This window comes from Postia placenta (genome assembly GCF_002117355.1).
Source record: "Postia placenta MAD-698-R-SB12 unplaced genomic scaffold POSPLAscaffold_1, whole genome shotgun sequence".
In the NCBI taxonomy this organism is placed as follows: domain Eukaryota; kingdom Fungi; phylum Basidiomycota; class Agaricomycetes; order Polyporales; family Adustoporiaceae; genus Rhodonia; species Rhodonia placenta.
The window spans coordinates 1672299-1692389 of NW_020169832.1; the positions used below are offsets into that span (position 1 = coordinate 1672299).

At 53.1% G+C, this 20091-nt stretch overlaps 10 protein-coding genes across 10 annotated transcripts; 5 read left to right on the forward strand and 5 right to left on the reverse strand.

Moving 5' to 3' along the window:
• Positions 1-219: 219 nt before the first annotated feature.
• On the reverse strand, positions 220-926 carry POSPLADRAFT_1129178 (hypothetical protein; the record flags this gene model as incomplete). Its single annotated transcript, XM_024483816.1, has 5 exons — positions 220-273; positions 327-416; positions 473-670; positions 732-788; positions 843-926. Coding segments are annotated over 5 exons (483 nt in total), but the record flags the coding sequence as incomplete, so codon positions are not given.
• Positions 927-1366: 440 nt separating this feature from the next.
• Positions 1367-2162, forward strand: POSPLADRAFT_1129052 (hypothetical protein; the record flags this gene model as incomplete). The annotated part of the gene is made up of 3 exons (XM_024483801.1): positions 1367-1505; positions 1583-1917; positions 1974-2162. 3 exons carry the CDS (start codon positions 1367-1369, stop codon positions 2160-2162), a joined length of 663 nt encoding a protein of 220 aa, XP_024344138.1.
• Positions 2163-2915: 753 nt separating this feature from the next.
• Positions 2916-4659, forward strand: POSPLADRAFT_1051492 (hypothetical protein; the record flags this gene model as incomplete). Its single annotated transcript, XM_024480174.1, has 8 exons — positions 2916-3147; positions 3197-3325; positions 3392-3473; positions 3530-3664; positions 3726-3843; positions 3903-4270; positions 4324-4570; positions 4627-4659. 8 exons carry the CDS (start codon positions 2916-2918, stop codon positions 4657-4659), a joined length of 1344 nt encoding a protein of 447 aa, XP_024344139.1.
• Positions 4660-5071: 412 nt separating this feature from the next.
• Positions 5072-8328, forward strand: POSPLADRAFT_1127914 (hypothetical protein; the record flags this gene model as incomplete). Its single annotated transcript, XM_024483681.1, has 9 exons — positions 5072-5179; positions 5247-5339; positions 5398-5676; positions 5731-5821; positions 5883-6889; positions 6939-7173; positions 7227-7640; positions 7697-8162; positions 8220-8328. The coding sequence occupies 9 exons, from the start codon at positions 5072-5074 to the stop codon at positions 8326-8328; spliced, it is 2802 nt and encodes a 933-aa protein (XP_024344140.1).
• Positions 8329-8565: 237 nt separating this feature from the next.
• Positions 8566-10199, forward strand: POSPLADRAFT_1037955 (hypothetical protein). Its single transcript, XM_024477300.1, has 9 exons — positions 8566-8683; positions 8745-8860; positions 8912-9028; positions 9082-9225; positions 9276-9402; positions 9454-9615; positions 9668-9844; positions 9902-9990; positions 10042-10199. The coding sequence occupies exons 1-9, from the start codon at positions 8647-8649 to the stop codon at positions 10063-10065; spliced, it is 993 nt and encodes a 330-aa protein (XP_024344141.1). The 5' UTR covers positions 8566-8646; the 3' UTR covers positions 10066-10199.
• Positions 10200-10205: 6 nt separating this feature from the next.
• On the forward strand, positions 10206-11108 carry POSPLADRAFT_1051494 (hypothetical protein; the record flags this gene model as incomplete). The annotated part of the gene is made up of 4 exons (XM_024480175.1): positions 10206-10297; positions 10326-10815; positions 10875-10964; positions 11013-11108. 4 exons carry the CDS (start codon positions 10206-10208, stop codon positions 11106-11108), a joined length of 768 nt encoding a protein of 255 aa, XP_024344142.1.
• A 268-nt stretch (positions 11109-11376) lies between these two features.
• Positions 11377-11631, reverse strand: POSPLADRAFT_1107185 (hypothetical protein; the record flags this gene model as incomplete). Its single annotated transcript, XM_024483304.1, has 1 exon — positions 11377-11631. A coding segment is annotated over one exon (255 nt), but the record flags the coding sequence as incomplete, so codon positions are not given.
• A 393-nt stretch (positions 11632-12024) lies between these two features.
• POSPLADRAFT_1042582 (hypothetical protein) lies at positions 12025-12507 on the reverse strand (the record flags this gene model as incomplete). Its single annotated transcript, XM_024478134.1, has 5 exons — positions 12025-12060; positions 12122-12194; positions 12246-12273; positions 12334-12429; positions 12483-12507. 5 exons carry the CDS (start codon positions 12505-12507, stop codon positions 12025-12027), a joined length of 258 nt encoding a protein of 85 aa, XP_024344144.1.
• A 113-nt stretch (positions 12508-12620) lies between these two features.
• On the reverse strand, positions 12621-14810 carry POSPLADRAFT_1176134 (hypothetical protein). Its single transcript, XM_024488398.1, has 6 exons — positions 14771-14810; positions 14527-14702; positions 14292-14471; positions 13917-14237; positions 13027-13860; positions 12621-12973 (listed from the first exon to the last, which is right to left on the reverse strand). The coding sequence occupies exons 1-6, from the start codon at positions 14802-14804 to the stop codon at positions 12920-12922; spliced, it is 1599 nt and encodes a 532-aa protein (XP_024344145.1). The 5' UTR covers positions 14805-14810; the 3' UTR covers positions 12621-12919.
• A 309-nt stretch (positions 14811-15119) lies between these two features.
• Positions 15120-19961, reverse strand: POSPLADRAFT_1042584 (hypothetical protein; the record flags this gene model as incomplete). Its single annotated transcript, XM_024478135.1, has 13 exons — positions 15120-15191; positions 15252-15650; positions 15706-16121; positions 16507-16981; positions 17032-17214; positions 17268-17657; positions 17714-17989; positions 18048-18725; positions 18778-18900; positions 18951-19328; positions 19384-19514; positions 19579-19766; positions 19819-19961. The coding sequence occupies 13 exons, from the start codon at positions 19959-19961 to the stop codon at positions 15120-15122; spliced, it is 3852 nt and encodes a 1283-aa protein (XP_024344146.1).
• Between the last annotated feature and the right edge of the window lie 130 nt (positions 19962-20091).

Below are 20091 nucleotides of genomic sequence, written 5' to 3' on the forward strand. Positions count from 1 at the left end.
CTTGTTGACATCACCAATTACATCTGTCTTTCCTACACACCAGCATGCTTTATACTATCTTGCACATGTCAGATTATCCTCCATCGCCGAATCTCGTCCACTTCGCATTACACAGTCTGTAGCACACGTTATCTTAATACCAACATCGACATCTACCTTTCTTGTGATCAATGCCTGCAGGCTTTAAGTTTACAGCGTTATTGCTCCGATACTGCCGGCCTACGCCCTCGACCATTGGGCTTCGATGTTTGATATTCCCACAGGAAGAGTCGCCTTATATGTATCGCAAAGTCAGTACGCCGTCCCTTCCGGAAGAATTAACAAACCTTTTCGTCGTAATCCACCCACTCGCCTTCCTCGAGGTCAACATCGTCGAACTTGGACCCGGATTCCACACCAATACACTTCCAGACACCCTAAAGATGAAATGCTTACATAAGACTTGATAGTGAAGCATTTAAGTATGACTTACCCTAGGATCGAATCCAACGAATTCGAGGCCACGGCAGTCAATTGTCAGGAAGGGAGCGAATTGACCATTCGCATCGGCTGAATATGACTGTGTCGTAGAACCGGGCTCGAATTTGGCGGAGGACTCGCGCTTGCACAATCCGCAGCGCCAGACAAAGTGTGCAGTGCTACCTTTCCCGGATGAGGTTTCGCGTTCTTCCTGATGCATATAGATTGTCATGCGTGTGCCGCATTGAACATTGAAGAGGTTCTCTGCTCACGAGACGGTTCACAGCGACAAGCTTGGGGTGCACTTCGTTGCAGCTAGTGCATTTGACCTGATAGCAGATAAAATCATGTTGACAGACTCACAGAGATGAACAGAAGCAAACCTGAAAGAAATACTCGAACGACTCTGAAGCAGGTACAAGATCTGACACATTTTCGAGATCGGCTTTGATAGAGAGTAGCAGGCGCTTCTCAGATATCGGTCAAGGTCGTGTATCCTTTACTTGAGCAACTCACAACCATCTTGACTAGCAGAGACGATGACTATTAGACGTAGGTGAACGTGGCAGAAGAAGTGGCGGTCACCGCGATTCCAGAGCCAAGTGTGATCGAGATCTGGGATCTAGCAGCCATCAATTCCAGATGGTATTTGCGCGTTGTTTGTCCTTCTACCTACATTTGGTCCGTACACTTGTCTGTCCGAGTCCGTCACCAGTCTCAGACGGCTGCTCCTCTGCCTCTCCCTCACAGCTACTCTATGCGCGGCGCAATGAGCATGTTCGCGCTACCTCGAGCATGCAGGGCGGGCAGCTCCTCCATTCTCCGCGCCGGCCAGTTTCACTCCTCGGCCAGCATGCGGATGCCCCGCAAAGTTAGTTCGTCGAGAAACGAGAAGCAAATCATGGGCATGGCACCAATTTCGGACGACGTCATCGAAAAGGAAGCAGACGATGACACCACTTCGGCAGGGCATCTCATGCTCCAGCAACAGCGGCAGGTGCTGTACTACCTCCGTCTTATTGAGCACGAAATGCCCAAGCTGGTTGGTGAGTGCACTCAGCCACGATTTACGATATCACGTTGTGCATAGACCCTGAGATACGCTTCCCATGACTGATATCAGCCTACCGCAAGCCATTCGTCCCCCCAAACTCATCGCAGCCATTGGTAGTCCAGACGATTTCGTACGGAGGAGAGGAGCACCCCGTGGAGGTCAAGAGGACAATAGTGGTTCCAGTTGCTCGTCTACCGCTGAAGGATGAACCCGCGAAACACAAATTCAAACTGCTCGCAGGGACTCGCTGGACCCCAGATCCACCACCCAATTCTGGCATTGGTAAAGACGAGTCTGGGGGAGAGCATGGCTATTTCAAGATCGCATGCGAGGATTTCCCAAAGCCAGCCATGAACTTGAAGTGGGCTAGTGATGCGCTGGACGGTTTGTTGGCTGAGGCGAATGTACGTCATCTTCAGGTCATCCCGTAGCGGTCAGTTGTATTGACTAGTACATCCAGAATTCTCAAGACAATTTTGAGGACATACCTCTTGATACCCGACATATCGAGGCAAAAGTACGAAAAGCGAAAAAGGGAGACCATGTGTATGCTCGCAGAGGTATCCGACCGACGTTGAAGGATTTCCCTCAGGAGTGGTTGCCCACTCCGAAGGCAGCACCCGGTGTCGCATCTCCTTTATCACAGTAGATTAACGCTCTTGACTACCTAATGAGCAACCTTACTGGATGATAGTTGCCAATTGTAAGATACGTGCACCCTGCTAACGGTCAGAAGTAGACGTCTCCCTTCTGCTTCAGCGATCCTTGTGTGAAGGAAGCAATGAGGGTGGGACCTTCTGTTTCTTCTGGCATCGCGGCTCTCTTATCATCCCAGCAGTCTCCACTACTATCCCAACCAGAAGGGACGTGGAGGTGAGACACATCGTCATGTACGAGATCCTCAGAAGATGAAAGCCTGCTGCAGTCAGTACATACTGTCACCAAGAACGTGAATTGAATTTGAGGACCCAAATCAAGACATAACAACGCTGTTACATCACGTACTGCGTAGAACAGTGTTCGATAAGCGCAGTGCGGCCTGGAATGCCGCGCAGAGAAGGCGTGTAACCGCGGCCTGTGCAGAGAAAGCACAGCCGGATGCTGCCATTTGAGCGATCAATCTATGTCTGCCCTCGACGACGAGCCGGAATTATATGTCCAGCCTGTACAGTGGGTAAGCTTCTCCCATTCGCAGCCGAATAGAATAGACAGTAATAGAAGGCTGGGTCAGACCTTACTATTGCCTAAACCTCGCTTAGACGCCACGCGGTCAATCAGTAGCAAACAACACCCGTGTTCGCGACCACAGGCAATTCTTCCTCCCCTTCCATCCCTTGCCGCCTTGAAGGTGAGATAGCTCTTCCCCGTATACATTCTTCAACCCTTTCTTACCCTGCTCAAGATGACGGACTCATACGCTTCCACTGGCAACGGCGATGCTTCCCTCCTCACGCCCAACGGGTCCAGCAAGATGAATGGTTCCAGCCCGTCATTGCCGACCACGTCCAATGAGGCCGGCGGTGCCTCCATCATCCGCAAAAAGCTCATGGGCTTCGTTGGCTTTGCAAATCTTCCCAACCAGGTGCACAGAAAGAGCGTGCGGAAGGGATTCCAGTTCACTACCATGGTCGTCGGTAGGTATTGCGTAGACAGCACACGCTACTGCTCTCACTTCGCCTGCAGGGGAGTCCGGTCTCGGCAAGTCGACGCTCATCAACACACTCTTCAATACTACGCTGTACCCTCCTAAGGAGACTCTCCCACCCAGCGCGGAGAGGCCCTCGACTGTCGCTATCGAGAGCATAAGCGCTGGTGAGCTATCTTATTGCAGTGCACATAAGTCACTCTCTCTGAATCCCGTTCGCTCCCTTTCCACAGATATTGAAGAGAGCGGTGTTCGTCTTCGCCTGACGGTCGTCGATACACCCGGTTTCGGCGATTTCGTTAACAACGACGAGAGGTAGCGTATTCGTAGCGCAGTGCTTTTGTCACGTGGCTTACCGCAGTATGCACCAGCTGGAAGCCCATCGTTGAGAACATTGAGGCGCGGTTCGACTCGTATCTAGAACAGGAGAACCGGGTCAACCGCCAGAAAATCATGGACAACCGTATTCATGCCTGCTTGTATTTTATTCAACCAACCGGTCATTCGTGAGTCCCTACAGTACCGACGATTGATCACAATTAACAGCTTCGCGTGGCATTGCGTCAGATTGAAGCCTATTGACGTCGAATGCATGAGGCAACTTCACACTAAAGTCAACCTCATTCCCATTATCGCGAAGGCAGATACCTTGACTGACGAGGAAGTGGTAGAGTTCAAGGCGCGGGTATGTTTATTGAGTGCAACTGGTAACATTCTTCACAGTTCTCAAATGCAGATGACTAGATCCTCGCCGACATTGCTTATCACAACATCCACATTTTCCAAGCGCCCGTCTACGAGAATGAGGATGACGAAGCCATCGCGGAAGCTGAGGAGATAGCTAGCAAGATCCCCTTCGCAGTCGTCGGTTCCGACCAAGAGGTGACGACACCTGACGGACGCAAGGTCCGCGGCCGTGCGTATCCATGGGGTGTCGTTGAAGTTGACAACGAAGATCATTGCGACTTCGTGAAACTCCGACAAATGCTCGTCCGCACATACATGGAGGAGCTCCGGGAGTACACCAACGATGTGCTGTACGAGAACTGGCGAACAGAGAAGCTCATCAGCATGGGTGTCATCCAAGATTCCAGTGTGTTCAAGGAGATCAAGTACGTAATGCTGCTTATTATTAAGAAGCGCTGCCTAACATGAGTACTTTCAGCCCTGCCATCAGGATACAAGAGGAGCGTATCATGCACGAGGCGAAGCTCGCGAAGATGGAGGCGGAGATGAAGATGGTGTTCCAGCAGAAAGTGCAAGAAAAGGAGGCGAAGCTCAAGCAATCAGAAGAAGAGCTGTACGCCAGACACCGGGAGATGAAGGAAGCTCTAGAGAAACAACGGCTGGATCTCGAGGACAAGAAGCGTCGTATCGAGGCTGGCCGTCCGTTGACTCCCGAGAAGATACCTGTAAGGAGGACGTGGAACAGAACAAGATGATCTTGACTGACATTGTGCATGAACAGACTGGCAGGAAGAAGGGCTTTCTCCGTACTTAGGACCTAGTTCGTCGCTCTTTTCTCCTGGATACCATCGTCGTCATTGTTACCTCCACTTGACTTATCTGAAGCTGACCTCTGCTGGTGACGTCGCTGTTCGTGTCGTTTATCGTATTATTTGCGCTTTTCGAATGTTTCGGTTTTAATGTCCGTAGTGTCTCAAGAACACTCAGTCGCTCCTTACTCGGATACCAGGTTTCATGTCCGGTCGTTTCTCACCGTAGTAACATGATCGTTCAGCTCTATGCGATATATCCTGTCTTGTGTCGGGCTGTTGTAGTGCGTGCGTGGTCGTTATTCCATACCCTTGACCATCGCTCTACGACACGTGCCGCCGGTACATTTGCAATCATATCGCGTGCCCAAAGGGGCAAGTCATTGCATTTTGTTCGCCGCTTTCACTCAGACCGCGATGGCTGCTGTTCAAGCCGTGCTCTCTGCCCTTGATGTCTTCAGCCGAGCTCCAGATAAGGCTGCTCTCGACCAAGCCAACACCTGGCTTCAAGATTTCCAGCATTCCGTAAATACCTCTCGCCTCTCCTACGGCCTTGGGCGCGACGTCTGACCTCCCTCCGCGGCTCCTTCAGCGCGATGCATGGTCGACTTGCAACGTTTTGCTGCTCTCTCCGGATGCGCCAGCAGCTGCCAAACTCTTTGCAGCACAGACATTCCGAACAAAAGTACGTGGATGTCCTCAGGGTCATCTCCCTGGTATCAATGACGTCCGATTGTCCGCAGGTAACCTATGATCTCCATGAAATGGACCCGGCGGACATTTTTCGCCTCCGCGACACTCTTGTCACGGCACTCCAAACCTTTCATACTGGTCCGCGGACGATCATGGTGCAACTATGCTTGGCACTTTCTGGGCTTGCGTTGCAGCTGCCGGCATGGGAAGACCCTGTGCAAAACATGATCGACACCTTTGGGCGGGCTCCTGCTTCAGTCCCAGCCCTGCTTCAGTTTCTTACAGTTCTCCCGGAGGAACTCTACACGAACACTAAGATACCTGTGACGGTGAGTATCCAAATTATCTCGCGTACGCTGACCGAAGCTCATGTATGCACTCAGGATGATGAGTACAAAGAAAGGGCCAACAAATTGTTGACCGCGAACGCTTCGAAAGTGGTGGAGCTATTGTCGATGTATCTCCAGGCGACGGGTATGCAGAATCACTCAGTGGCAGCCCATGAGTCTGACAATGTTGCTCATTCCGGCTTCAGGTGTCACGCCTGCCATTCAGGTGCAGGTCTTCAACTGCCTCAGCAGCTGGTTGATTGCTGGCGAGATCCAGGCCATGTCGCTAGTGAATTCGCCCTTGCTGCCCTTCTCGTTCAACGCACTGGAGTCGGATGAGTTATTTGATGTAGCGGTCACGGCGATATGCAACCTCATTCATGAGACACAAGAGGTCGAGGATAGCATGCCCGTGATTGAGCTAATCGTGCCGAGGGTCATTGCGATGAGGCCAAAATTGGCTGAGCATGCTTCCGATCCTGACCAGATTCGAGGATATGCTCGCATCTTTGCGGAAGCAGGGGAGACATACCGCGGCCTCATTCTCAACCACCCGGAGACCTTTTTCCCGATCGTCGAAGCCATCGGAGAGTGCGCAGCCTATCCTGACCTCGACATTGTCCCAATCACGTTTCACTTCTGGATGCGCCTTGCGCAGGCTCTCGGGAAGAAGCCGTCGGTCCCTCCACCTTTCCTGGATGCATACAAGTCACTTGTAGGCATCATCATCTCGCATCTACACTTTCCAGAGGATAGTGGCTCGTTGACGGGCCAGGAGGCGGAGAACTTCCGTTCTTTCAGACATGTGATGGGTGACACACTAAAAGATTGCTGCTACGTCCTTGGATCCGATCTATGCCTGCTCGCCGCATACGACATGATCACTGCGGCTCTGTCGCAAGGCCCATCCATGTCATGGCAGAAAATTGAAGCGCCTCTGTTCGCCATGCGCTCTATGGGCGCAGAGGTTGACCCGCTGGACGACAGAGCAGTCCCAAAAATCATGGACTTGATACCATCCCTACCCTCGCACCCCAGAGTGCGATATGCCGCCCTTCTCATCATCTCTCGTTACACGGAATGGATCAACAGACACCCGAGTTACATACCCTTCCAGCTGCAGTACATTTCTGGTGGTTTTGAGGATGCCGACACGGAGGTCAATGCCGCAGCCGGTCAGGCCCTCAAATACTTGTGCCAGGACTGCAAACGAGTAAATGCTCTCCCTTGTGGCCGGAGATGATAGCTAACGACGTTCACAGCACTTGGTAGATTTCCTGCCCCAGCTGCACACGTTTTTGGGCTCGATGGGCTCGAAATTGGCACAGGATGACAAGATCCAGGTCTATGAAGCTATCGCGCACGTTATTTCCGCCATGCCCATGGAACAGGCGGCCCAATCTCTGCGTACCTTCTCTCTGGATATCCTAGCTCAAGTGCATGCGCTTGCGATCAAGCCAACCGTAGCGACCAAAGAAGAGTTGCTCAACATTACCCGTAAGCAACATGTTTATAGCTGTTTTCTTGGGTGCTGACATGGCGTTGCTTAGACGGGCTGGAAAACCTGGAAGTGATGCTGGGTGTCATCGAGAGTTTTGGCGAGGAACTACCCGCCGCCTGCCGGAATAGTGCCCAAGAAGCGTGGACGTTTTTCGACCCTTTCATCGCGAAGTACGGATTGGACTACCAGATCTGTGAACGCATGACCCGTGTCCTGAGGCTTGGTCTTGGCTTCTTCGGATCCACTGTCCGACCGATACTTCCGGCGGTGCTGACAAGGATGTCGACTGCTTTCGAAGCCACTGGTTTCTCCAGTTATCTCTGGATCATTGGCAAGATTGTAGGCCGGTTCGGGAATGACAACGATCCCACGCTGCGTGTTGCCTTTAAGAATACCTACGAGAGGACATCGAATAAGCTTGTTCAACTTCTTCAGGAAAAGGCACCTGCGAGCATACCAGACGGTGAGCTTCTCGTGGCGCACTGGAGTCTAGCTCACTAATAACTGTCATTCTTGCAGTGATCGAAGACTATCTGCAAATGCTTTTGCAGATGGTTGAATACACACCTGATGTCTTTTTCCCCTCCCCGGCATTCCCTATTGCCTTCCGAGCCGCGATGTTAGCGCTTACCGTTGTGCACACTGACATTATATTTGCAGCTCTGGATCTAATTCGCAACGTGATCACACATGAATGTCTATCTCCGCCGTCGACCGCACCTCCTCCCCCCAAATTCCCCTTGTACGCCGCGGCGATCCGACCGGTTATACAGAAGGAGGGGCTAGAATTGACCGGGTACTTGCTAACCGGGCTGGTAGGCGACTTCCCTGAGGAGTCGCCTCCTGTTGTGGTGACTATCTTCCGCGTGCTCGCCGCGCTCTGGCCGACGGAGCTGCTGTCGTGGCTGTCCGCAGTCCTGCAACAAGTTCCGTCGACCGCTGTCCCCGACCAGACTAAGGTGCAATTCATTGCAGACATGGATGGGTGCGTCATGGACTCGAACGCGTGGGGATGTTCACGCGGTCTGACGAACGTTTACAGCGCGGTACAGTCAGCGGAGTACGATCGGGTGAAGCGTGCGATCCTGTCGCTTCATCGGGCCTCGCGCAAAGCGCGTGACAGACGGAGAGTTGCGGCGTTGGATATGTGAGGACGACGAAAGAATATGTTGTAGCAGCTCGAATTGTTGTCGATGTTTTACGGTTCATGGGGCTACCCACATGTGTATCTGTACGATGTATAATGTTGCGATTGCGAAGCCGATGGGAAGTGATTTGCGGTGGTAAAGCGGGGGCCGTGAGTGTGCCTCGGGTAGCCGCAGAGGATGGGTCGTGGCATGCCATAAACGGCGCGCGACGCCGTGCCACCGCCATCTTCTGCCAGCGCACCCCGGAGCGCTCTAACAGCGCCATTATAGACCCTCCTCCGCGCGTCGAGCTTACTACCTTCCCCTCCGCACCCTGCTCCTATGATCCCCCGTGCCACAAAGTCTCTCGCGTCGGCCGGTGCTTGTCTCCCCCGCATTCCCCGTAGTTATCTGGACTGACCCTCCGACTGTATGCTTAGCCGGACGCCGGTCTTTCTCGCAATCCGCGTCCCGACGCAATTATGACGCGACGATACAGAACCTCCTCATCCACAAAGATACCAAGGTCCTCTGTCAGGGCTTCACCGGAAAGACAGTCAGTCCCCCCGTCGCGTTCACCCGGCATTTGCTAGACCGTTTGGATTAGGGCACTTTCCATGTCAAGGAGGCTCTCGCATATGGCACGAAAATGGTAGGTGGTGTGTCCCCCAGCAAAGCTGGCCAGACGCATCTGGGCCTTCCGGTGTTTGGTACCGTGAAAGAGGTGCGTATGCAGTCCCTTATTCTTCCTGCCGTTCTTTGTAACGCGTTCCGCAGGCCGTTCGCGACACGCAGCCCGATGCCACTGTCCTCTACGTGCCACCACCATTCGCTGGAGACGCGATCATCGAGGCCATTGAGAATGAAATCGGCCTCATTGTCTGCATCACAGAGGGCATCCCTCAGGCCGACGAGATCAGGGTGCGCCGACATCCTGCCTCAGGTTTATCACATGCTGACGCGCCTCACAGGTTGCACAAGCACTCAAGAGCCAGTCGAAATCGCGTCTTGTTGGGCCCAACTGCCCTGGTATCATCAACCCTGAGGGTTGCAAGATGGGTATCCAACCAGGACACATCCACAAACCGGGTAACATCGGTAAGTTAGGCCCGTAGTGGTTCGGACGATTGCCGACTGACGATCGTCCAGGTATCGTCTCTCGGTCCGGCACCCTGACATACGAGGCTGTCGCACAAACAACGGGCGTTGGCCTCGGTCAGTCGCTTTGCATTGGTATCGGTGGCGACCCATTCCCGGGCACAAAGCACATCGACTGCATCAAGCTCTTCCTGGATGACCCCAGGACGGAAGGTGGGATAATTCTGTATGGTTTACAACAGCGCGTTAACGCGCTTGATCGCAGGTATTGTTATCATCGGTGAGATTGGTGGCTCGATGGAGGAGGATGCCGCGGAGTACTTGGAGCAGTACAACAAGACGCGCAGCAAGCCCAAGCCTGTGGTCGGCTTCATCGCTGGACGCACAGCTCCTCCGGGCCGGCGCATGGGACACGCCGGTGCCATTATCTCCGGCGGCAAGGGTGAGCAGCAATGAACTGTTATGTCTTCGATGCGCATAACTCATGGTCGGATGCCAGGCGCCGCCTCGGATAAGGTCGCCGCGCTCGAGAAGGCCGGTGTCATCGTCACGAACAGCCCAGCATTGATCGGCGCGGAGATGCTGAAGGTACGTGACCGCGTTTATTCCGTCATAGCAGCTTCTTGATGTGCTTCCTAGGCCATGAAAGCCGCGGGCTTTTGAGTGTCGAGGCTGAGTCTCGACCTCCGAGAGACATCAGGCGGTTCAGTGAATGCTGTATAGGGTCATCTTAGTTACGTAATTAGAGTGCATCAATACTATTATTCGGGACTCCCTTGCCTCTCTCATTTACGCTCTCCGGAATGTCTGCGTACGATCCATCACCAGCTTTCCACCATGCAGCGAAATATCTATCCAATGCTCCAGCCCTGACGCCAGTCTCGAACGCGATCAAGTTAGAGGTCCTCATCATGTCCTGTTAGTGCAGCCAGAATCTCTGACGGCCTTGTCCGCTGGGCATCCCGTCCACAACAGCTCTACGGACTCTTCAAGTTTCTGACTGTTTCGCACTCTCCAAACACCTCTCGTCCCTCGATCTTCGACTTCACTGGGAGAGCGAAGTGGGATGCATGGAACGCAGCAGGGCAAAAATACGGCGACCGCGGCGTCGACGCAGAATGCCGCTATCTGGATATAGCATCAGGGCTGGGATGGGCGGAGGACATGTCACTCGAAGATTTCGAAGACCAGGAAGACGACGATGACGATATATGGGACAAACCCTCTGATGCCTCCAATACACTCAAGAGCGGCGAGGACGGAATTGGCAACGTCGTGAGCACCATGATGCACGACGAAGACGATGGAAGCAAAAGCCGGATAATCAACCTCGTGGTGGACGGGGATGTACAAGGGGTCGTCTCATATCTCGACGGGCATCCGGACATGGACGTCAACGAAGTCGACGAAAATGTGAGCAGTCCGAGCAGTCCGGGCGACTGAACTCGATCGTCGGATTGACTATCACGCAGGGATACACCCCGCTGCACCTAGCGTGCGACAGGGGGAACGCGGAGATGGTAAAGCTCCTGCTCAGCCGAGGAGCGGACATGAACATGAAGGTACGGGGCTTGCAAACATGGTCTCCGTCTTTCTCATACGGCGTGCAGGACGCCGACGAACTGACCGCACTAGAATTGGCGGAGATCTCTGGTCACGACGATATTGTTACAGTCCTGAAGTCCACGAAGATTAAGCCGGACTGAACAGGCGGTAGCGAGAGGACACAATACGATGGCGCTCCTGAGCCTGTATCTGTAGCATAGATATTCCGCCGTAACATACAATCCCTTCTGACAACCTAGAAGCGCTTCTAGATGAAGTCAATATCGGGGGTGCGCTCTCTCGCGGGCTTCACCTCGCTTGGCTGTGATGGGCCTTCGAGCGAAAGTGATGATTCCGCCTTACTTGAAGGAATTGGTGTGGCGATCCTGGACTAATGCACGGTGTCACTCCGAACTGCCGCTGCAAAGCACGAAGCACACTCACCAGTGCCAGCAGTCTCTCCACCGTCTTCGAGGGCAGGGCACCCACCCCGAGCCAGTATCGTATCCGGTTGACGCTCCATTCGACCGTCTTCGTCGTCTCCCCGGGTGTGATGCGCGGGTTGAATTTGCCCAAGGTTTCTATAGGCTTTGCGTTGCGCCCACGGGTGCCGTGTATGGCGACTATGTGGAAAACACGATTGTGACGAGGGCCGTGCATGGCCAGGCGAAGACGGACCGCCATAGTGAGGTCGACGAATGTTCCGCTCACGAGCGCGAGCACCCTCGGAATTCAATCCTACAGGCCGTCACGCTCGTCACAGAGATTGTCACAAATACTGATTTGAATTGGGAGGTCACCACCCAAAACCATGCGGACTGAGGGCTTTGGACTGGTTTTACACAAAAAGCAAAGTGACATTGGACGCGACGAGTCTGGGCTAGTGATACACAGAAGTACAATGCGATTCGTGTACGCATACCGAAACTAGATGTTTTCAACCTCCTCTGACTGAACTTCCTTCATCTGGGTGAGGCGGTCGGTCGGTCGGTGGTCCTGGATGGGCTACTTACTGTAGCAATGCGATGTGCAAAAGTTCAGCGTAGTACCGCTAAAGACCTGTATGGCTTCCCGCAGTTACGAGTCATCTGGCCCGTTGCTCCCTGGGATCAGCTGTAAAAGGGACAACGGTCAACCAACGCGACCTCTGCTACATTCGCAGAATAGCACATACCATGCAAATGTTGTTTCCATTCAAAAGCGTCTGAGCCAACTTCGTTTCCTTTTTGCCCTGAGGTGTGGTCTCACTGCAGCACAAGTTCACGCTATCTTCCATGCTCAAGAAACAGGGAGCTCACTATTCTATCACATCCTCCAGGACCATGTCTAGGGCAGGACGACTGCTGTTAGAAAAAAACCGGAACGATGAACGCGTCCACGACTCACTGACGAAGTCATCGAATCCAAGAAGTGTGCCGGTGAATTCGCGCTCGCTCTTCATGATTACCCAGATGCGTGAGCCAATGCATCTGTCGATAAGTTCTAAGACAGACGTCTTGAGCTCGTAAGTCCGATATACGGAGGAGGGTGCCTACCAAGGGGGAGAATCTGTGAAGCCATAGCTATGCAGAAATCGCAAGTGAACGCGTCTGAAGCGCGCGATCGTGCATATTGTGCATCCCTCACGCGTCCGTCACACCTGATCGCGACTTTGCCCTGAGGCGTCTGTGGCTGCGGAGAGCAATGAACTCTAATTTTCTACTGACTGTGTTGTGAGGATCATACGATACTTACTACATGGACTTCATATCTGAACAGGTATAAAATATACATAGCAACCGGCACTTCATCAAACATAACAGGTGGATAAGCGTGGGCAGTGAAAAATTGCATGCGATGCTGAAACACGGAAACGGCGATGGATAATTGGGAGTAACAGGGGGTGGAGCTACATGACATCGAGACTAAGAAACCACACAACAGGAAAGCGGAGAGAACCGTCTGAAATACAGCGTCTGCCAACGCACTGCCACTACTGACCGAAGCTGAAGCCACCGGGGGGTGGTGCGGCACTTTCTTGGTTGAACTGTGGAATTCACTATGAGCATTTTTTACATCACAAGGAAACAGAGCGCATACCGCGAAGGCACCAGACTGATCCACATTGGTGGCACCGATGCCGGCGTCCACCTCCTCGTCGTCCGGGAAGTATTTGTCCATGATATTGAACGCCTTCTTGTAAATCTCGAGGTTGTCGTGTTGTTGGAGATTGTGTATCGTGACCATACCTCCCGCCTCCTCCACGTACAGCGCGTACTGGTTGACTGCACCGGGACCAGCTGCCTGCTTGTCCATCTCGCCAACCTTGAGAATGTTGTCGAGACCATCGAGTGCCACCTGGATGATCTTGTTGTCCATCATAGTGAGAAGATCACAAAGGGGCTTGATGCAGCCTTGCGAGACAAGGTAGCGGATTTGGGCAGGTTCTTGAAGACCGCCAGAAGTGGCATTTGAGATCGCCCAACACGCTTCCTTCCGCGTCTTGAAATCAGCGTTCTGTAGGATGTTGATGAGAGGAGGAATGATGTTGGCATCGATAACCGCCTGGATTTGTGGGGGAGAGCCCGCCGTGACGTTGGAGATGGTCCAGCAAGCCTCCTTGCGAATACCCTCCTTCGGGGACGACAGGAGCGCCAGAAGCGCTGGAAGTGCACCGGACGTGATGACCACCTGCGTCTGTAGGTCGTCTCCTGTCACAATGTTGCCGACGGAGCGAAGGGCAGGGGTCTGGACAGACGTCGACGGGTGCATGAGGAGGTCAACGAGTCGTCGACAGACACCAGACTCAATGACTGCTTGGATCTTATCGTTGGATCCGTCCGACAAGTAGGAGATCGCCCAGCACGCATCGATAAGAATTTCATCGTCAAGAGAGTAGATCAACTTTGTTAGAACGGTAAGAGCCGGGGAAATCTACACGACGCGTCTCGATTAGTGGCGTTGTGGGCTTAGGGTAAATGTGGACGCACTAATTCCCAATCAGGCTGTGGCGACTTGCCTCTGCAGAAGTTGCTGAGAGTCCATGTAGCGTTCCTTAGCATACTGAGCTTGTGGTTCTCGCTGAGCAGCTGGAGTAGGGGTCTGAGAGCGCCTTGTTGCAGGACGTAATCACGGCAAGTTGGGCTATCACCAGCAATGTTGCCCAAGGCCCACACGGCCTGCTCCCTGACATCCAAAACCGGAGAGGACAGGAGTTTGATGAACTCTGGAACAGCATTGGCACTTATAACGACTTGAGTGTGCTCAGCGGTCCCCGAAGCAATATTGGTGAGGGCCCACGACGCCTCGAACTAGGGTACACCGGTGAACACTGTCTCGCGGTGCACAAGATGAAGTGACATTACCTGCAGCATAGGGTTGTCTCCTCGCAGGAACTCCACAAAGCGTGGCACGACACCGCACTCTATAACGCGTTCAATCGGAGGGTTCTTCTCCTTGGAAAGCAATTTGCGAAACTTGGTAGTAGCTTCGAGCTGGCGATCAGCATCGTCTGAGAAAACGCCTGCAACCATGTCCTCGGCCAGCTGTGTTCATTATAAGTAAGAATGATGGGACGGCTCATCCTAGAAACAGACGCACCGGTGCCTCCCAATTGCCAGAACCTCCTTCATCGTCGGAATCACCTGCTGTTGCGGGTAGGAAGTTGCGCCTCTTGGTGATGTTCTCCTCCCTCTTTTGCCTTCTAATCTCAACCTGTTGTTCTTCGCGTCGACGCCTGAGGTCTTCCTGCTTTAGACCACCCTTATTTTTGTACTCTACAGGTTATCGTAAGAACACTAGATCGCACCCATACGCGTTGACAGTATCACAAAACAAGACATACCGTTCCTGCGATGGGCCAAACGAGAGGAATCCATGATATCAGGATGTGTGGACGATGGTAAGAAAAGAGTATCCTGAAGAGAAGAGGGACGCGCAGACTCGACAAAGATTAGCGCGTGAAGAGTCACGGTCACATGATGTCACAACACAATTGTCGAAATTGCGGAGTACACCAAGATGCAGCCACAGTGATTTGGTTCACGATGGCAGACTTTGAAAAGGCTTTACGCATAGACCAACAGTGTATACAAATATTCAATATCTCATGCAATGTTTCCTGTACTCGATACGTAGGAAACGACGTGCGCGAACGAAGAAAAATATCATGCTCCACCGGCGACCCGTGGATTTCAAGCCAGTACTCGTTTGGGTTTCCCAGCCAGGAAAGCCGCGATGTTGTCCACGGTGTCCGACCAGAATGCCTAGCGCGCACGGCAGTTATGATCAACAAGAGACCCAAGCTGCTGTCGATGCAAACTCACACCGTAATTATCGTCGCTCACATATCCCATATGAGGTGTTAGAGTGACATTGTCCAACTCACGGAGAGGATGGTCGAGAGGTAATGGCTCAACCTCGAACACATCCAATCCAGCTCCGGCAATCCGCTTCTGGTGCAAAATCTGCACTAGAGCAGACTCCTCGACAAGAGGACCTCTGGACGTATTCACGAAAATAGCAGTCGGTTTCATCAAGGATAGATCTGTGGCGGTAATCATGTGGTGGGTACGCTCTGAGAGCACCATATGAAGTGAAACGACATCGCTGATTTTGAGAAGTTCCTCCTTGGATGCGATGTACTTCACACCGGCTTCGGCCGCTCGCTGTGGCGTCAGATTAGGCGACCACCCGACGACCTCCATGTCAAAAGCTTTGCCAATCTACACAGTACGCATGAACTTGTCTGCATCACTCCAGATGTACGGAAAGTCTCACCTTGGCCGTCTTTGAGCCTAAATTGCCGACCCCCACTAAGCCCAGAGTCTTCCCAGCAAGTCCTGTTGGTAAGGTGGACTGCCAAGGGTCCTTTTTGCTTCTCACGTTGACATGCTCGATGGCGACATATCTCGCCGTGGCCAGGATGAGAGCCCATATGTGCTCCAAGGTCGAATGACCTCTGCCCCCTGACCCAGAAACAATGATACCCTTGCTCTTCGCATGGACGACGTCGATTCCGGCGTTTCGCATCCCCGTGGTGGCAATCAGCCGTAGGTTGGGCAGCCTGTCCAGTAATGATGCCGGGAATTTCGTTCGCTCCCTCATCGCGCATACGATCGTATACGGCAGCAGGCGTTCGACAAGGGCATCTTCGTCGGCAATTGTGTCGGTGTAGGTATCGACTGAGATGCGAGCTGCAATAGAAGACCAATCGGCAGACGTGAAAGCAACACGCTGATAATCATCAAGGATCGCGACACGGACCAGGCTCGCCATTACGGATGACGATGGGAATGGCAAACGCAGAGAGCACTGACGATTGACATTGACATAGACTTACAGTGGCAGATAGATGACTCAGCATGATGGGGTGAGGAAACTATAACCGGTACACCAGCTTCGTCATATGGTCCTCGCGATCCGGTCGACCGAGAAAGTTCAACCACGCAATGAAAGAGCAAAATGATGCAATGCGATTACAGGGTCCGATGGAAACAGAAAACACTAAGTGTCATTATCAAAAGGATACTGTAAATAGTATATATGAGAGCGTGTACTTGAAAGCAGTTCACTTGAAACATACCTCGAACGATTCTGGGGGAGTGGCTTCAGGTGCACTCTCATCCAGTGATATGTGACGTCCCTCGGATACGTGTGCTGGTCTATCGTCAGATACTGGCACTGCCTGGTTTGCAGCGATGATCGTCTGCGTCTCAAACTCGATGTAGTCGGGCTCCTCCTCAGGACGTAGGTCTTGTAGAATAAGAATACCACCTCCACCAGCATATCTCTCTGAGGTCAGGCCTGCAACGACAGCGGATCTGGAGGCCGCTTTGTGACCCTTGCCAATCGGTGCGCTGCGGGTTGATACAGCTCTCACTGGCTGATATCTGCTGTCTGCAGGGAAGCTGATGTAGGGCATTTGTGCAGGAACAGCTCGCGCGAAATTGGACAACTTCTCAAATGAGGGCTCCTTGCGCTTCGGCGTCGACGATGAAGGCTCTTCGGGCTTCATCTCGACATCACTGTCTTTTCTAGCGTCGAGCTTGTCATCCTACGCAAGCCATAAGTACTTGCTTCTGCAACGGATGGTAGGGGCCTTACTGTTTCCATTGCCTCTGCTCCCTCTGCCACAGCCTTTTTCTTTTCCCTTGCCTTTGCCTTAGCAGTGGTAGACAATACTGCAGTCGCGACCTTTGCGACGGCCTCTTTCTTTGGGGGTTTCATCGGCGCCGGGTATGCGAACAAGCTCGGCTTTGCGTTCGAAACAAATTCAAAGTTCGGTGCCTGCAGATCATCCTATTAGATCCAACCATCGCAGACAATTAGTATTCACCAACCTGCAATGTACCGTCGAGCCCGATAATGGCAGTGGGATCGAACGCAAGACACGCGCAGTGCGCCAGCGGGTACCAGTACCAGAACTGGCAGAACAGTACCATTCCCACTATTGCGTTCGTGTTACGGCTGCCAGCGCGGCTCTGCAAGCTGATGGTGACATTCCGGCCGCCTGCATCGATCAAGCCTTGGCCAATAGCAGCACCAAAGCGCGCCATTGGATCCTCATGCTTGTCCGCGACAATCTTCGAGTACAAGGCCCGAGTTGATGCGAGCGACGGTGTTGAGGCTTCGGATTGCTCAACCAACACCATGCCCAGAGCAATGAAGGCGCCTTGACGGACGAAGTCGACGCCATCCTTGGTCAACGGCTCAAGAATGTCAACGGCATCCTACACAGGATACATTAGCATGCGGTTCGCAGTGGGATTGTAGCTCGGAGACACACCTGCATACCCGTTCCCGCACACGCGATTCCCAAAGCAAGTGTCGCACCGCATCGTACATGGGGGTTGTAGCTCTCACTGAGAAGCTGCACGATCCGTGGTACCTGCGCCGGATTCTTGAAGAGTAGGAACGCTATCGACGTAACGGCGGCCCTGCGGACGTCATCTGACGTATCCGACACAGCGATATGCAAGAGCTTCCGGATGGCCGTGTTATTGGACGTGCCAGCGTATGCAAGGGCAAGCGTGTAGACACCACCATATCGCAGAATAGGATCCTACGCCCAGATATTAAAAAGGTAAAATGAAAGGTAACACAAAAGAACTCAAGCTCACCTTCTCACCGAGTAAGGTCTCAATTATGCCATTTGCCTCTTCCTGCCTTCCGTAGTAGATGAAGGCCAAGCCGATTGCAATGCCACGGATGATTTTCTCATGCTGCGTCTCCCGTGCATACTGCAACATCTCGTCCGCAGCAGCAGCATCTGCCGTTCCCAGCATAATGAGACCCATCGAGTAGCCAGCGCCCTCACCAGCAATCGCCGAGTCGGTGAAGAGCGTCTGCTTCAATTCATCGTATGTCTCGCTGTTCTTGCCGCCCATTCCAGCCACACCCAGACCCAGAGCTGCACCGTGTTGCACGACCTCGTTCTGCGCCGCTTTCAATGTGTCGCGCAGGTACCCCTCAACTTGGCGCCCACTACCGAAACCAGCGTTTACGAGACCGAGAGCGTAGAGTGCCCCGCCTTCTGAGTATGCCGCACCAGGAATACCACTATCCTGGCCACCCTGTTGCGGAAGGTACGGGCCGAGAATGTTCATGCTCTCCTCGAAATGACCCTTGTGAATGACACCAAGAGCAGCAGTCGCGGAGAACTTTGCCCAATTTGATGCTAAAGCCAGCCATTCTAGGTTTTCGCGCAGGAACACATCAGAAGTCGTGCCCGAGTGCATGAAAGCATTCTGCAAACTGAGTGCGACATGGTATATTGATGACCGGGGCTCCAGAGAGTCCTAGCTTGACGTCAGTACGACGGCCTTCCGACAATAGCAGAACGTAACCTACCTTTGTGTTCTTCAAAATTAACATGTCAACCTTGTTATTACGCTTTAAGAACTCGAGGTACAGTTTGATGGATTCCTGACCCAGCAATATTCTCCGCAGTTTGTCGTAAATCGCCTTCGTCTCCTGTGCAAGGTCTGAATAAATGCGTAGGCACGGAGGTCTGTACAACTCACACTCTGGCCTTCCGGCAAGTCCTTCCTGATAGCCTCGAGGTAGTCTTGTGAACCACCTTCCACCAAGTCGAATGCAATCTGATACGCCAGGAGGCTGTCCTTCGGCACGAGCGATGTCAGAAGAGGTATGGTCAACTCAGGTGCGCTGAGGGTCACGAGGAGACGTGTGATTGAGTGAACGTGGGGTGACTTCGTCTCGCTAGTGGGCGGAGGGAATAGAGGGAGCAAGAAACGAAGGACTTGGTCTCGGTATACGAGAGGGAATCCCGTGTCAAGAACGGCGTCCATAGTGTACGAGAGCAGGCTGACATCACGCGTGCCCTCATATATGTGTTGTATCACGTCTAGGCGTCGGGACTCTAAGGCAATGCCTATTGCCTATGACAGAGTTGTGAGGGAGACGATCCGCCGGCGCATACGATGGCGTACGTACCTGTCGGTATTCCCCATCCGCTATACAGCGTCTAAAAATACCCTCAATGATCCCTTGAAGTTTAGGATCAATCTTGGCTTGCGCAGACTGCTCCGCCGTGCGTGCCCCGATGTACCTGTCGATCGCCTTGGCTGAACAGTGGTGGAACGCACTGAGCTCGTCTGAGAGATTGCGAGGAAAGGAGCAGACACTCACAAACAATCGTTTCTACATATTCCTCAGCTCCAGGCACGCGGCTATCTGCCTCGAACGCGCTCCCTGCGCTGAGAGCGAAGGACAATGCTTCGTCGTACTCCCCAAGGTAATAATACACTTTGCTCGCGACGAGAGCAGCGACATCGCGTGCCCCCTGGGCGAGCTCGTCGCTTTCATACAGCGACTCACTGAAAGGACCAATTGTCAGGCGCAAGACACGAACAGGCGTGCACCACGCACATGAGAGTGATATGCTCTGAGATTTCCGCCCAGAACTGGGGCACCATCGAGCTCAGGCTCTTCAGCGCATGTTGTTTCAGCAGCGGCTCTGGTTCGGTGAGCAGCGCGAGCACGCCGGCGGCGGAGGACTGTAGACGGACCATCGAAGTTGTGTGTACGGAAGCTGCAGCTGCGAGTTGCTCCTGCACTGAGGAGACGCGTCAGTGCAATCTCGGTGCACGTGCAGTGTATGACGTAAGCAGCCCTCGCCCATTCGCGACCTCGCGTCTTCTT

Coding starts and splice junctions, on each gene's coding strand:
- POSPLADRAFT_1037955 (XM_024477300.1), top strand. CDS start 8,647: ATGATCCCCCGTGCCACAAAGTCTCTCGCGTCGGCCG. Junction 8,684..8,744: donor AAAGTCTCTCGCGTCGGCCG/GTGCTTGTCTCC, acceptor CTGTATGCTTAG/CCGGACGCCGGTCTTTCTCG. Junction 9,029..9,081: donor TGTTTGGTACCGTGAAAGAG/GTGCGTATGCAG, acceptor CGCGTTCCGCAG/GCCGTTCGCGACACGCAGCC.
- POSPLADRAFT_1176134 (XM_024488398.1), bottom strand. CDS start 14,804: ATGGATTCCTCTCGTTTGGCCCATCGCAGGAACG. Junction 14,703..14,770: donor TTTGGCCCATCGCAGGAACG/GTATGTCTTGTT, acceptor GATAACCTGTAG/AGTACAAAAATAAGGGTGGT. Junction 13,861..13,916: donor CACAGCCTGATTGGGAATTA/GTGCGTCCACAT, acceptor CGCGTCGTGTAG/ATTTCCCCGGCTCTTACCGT.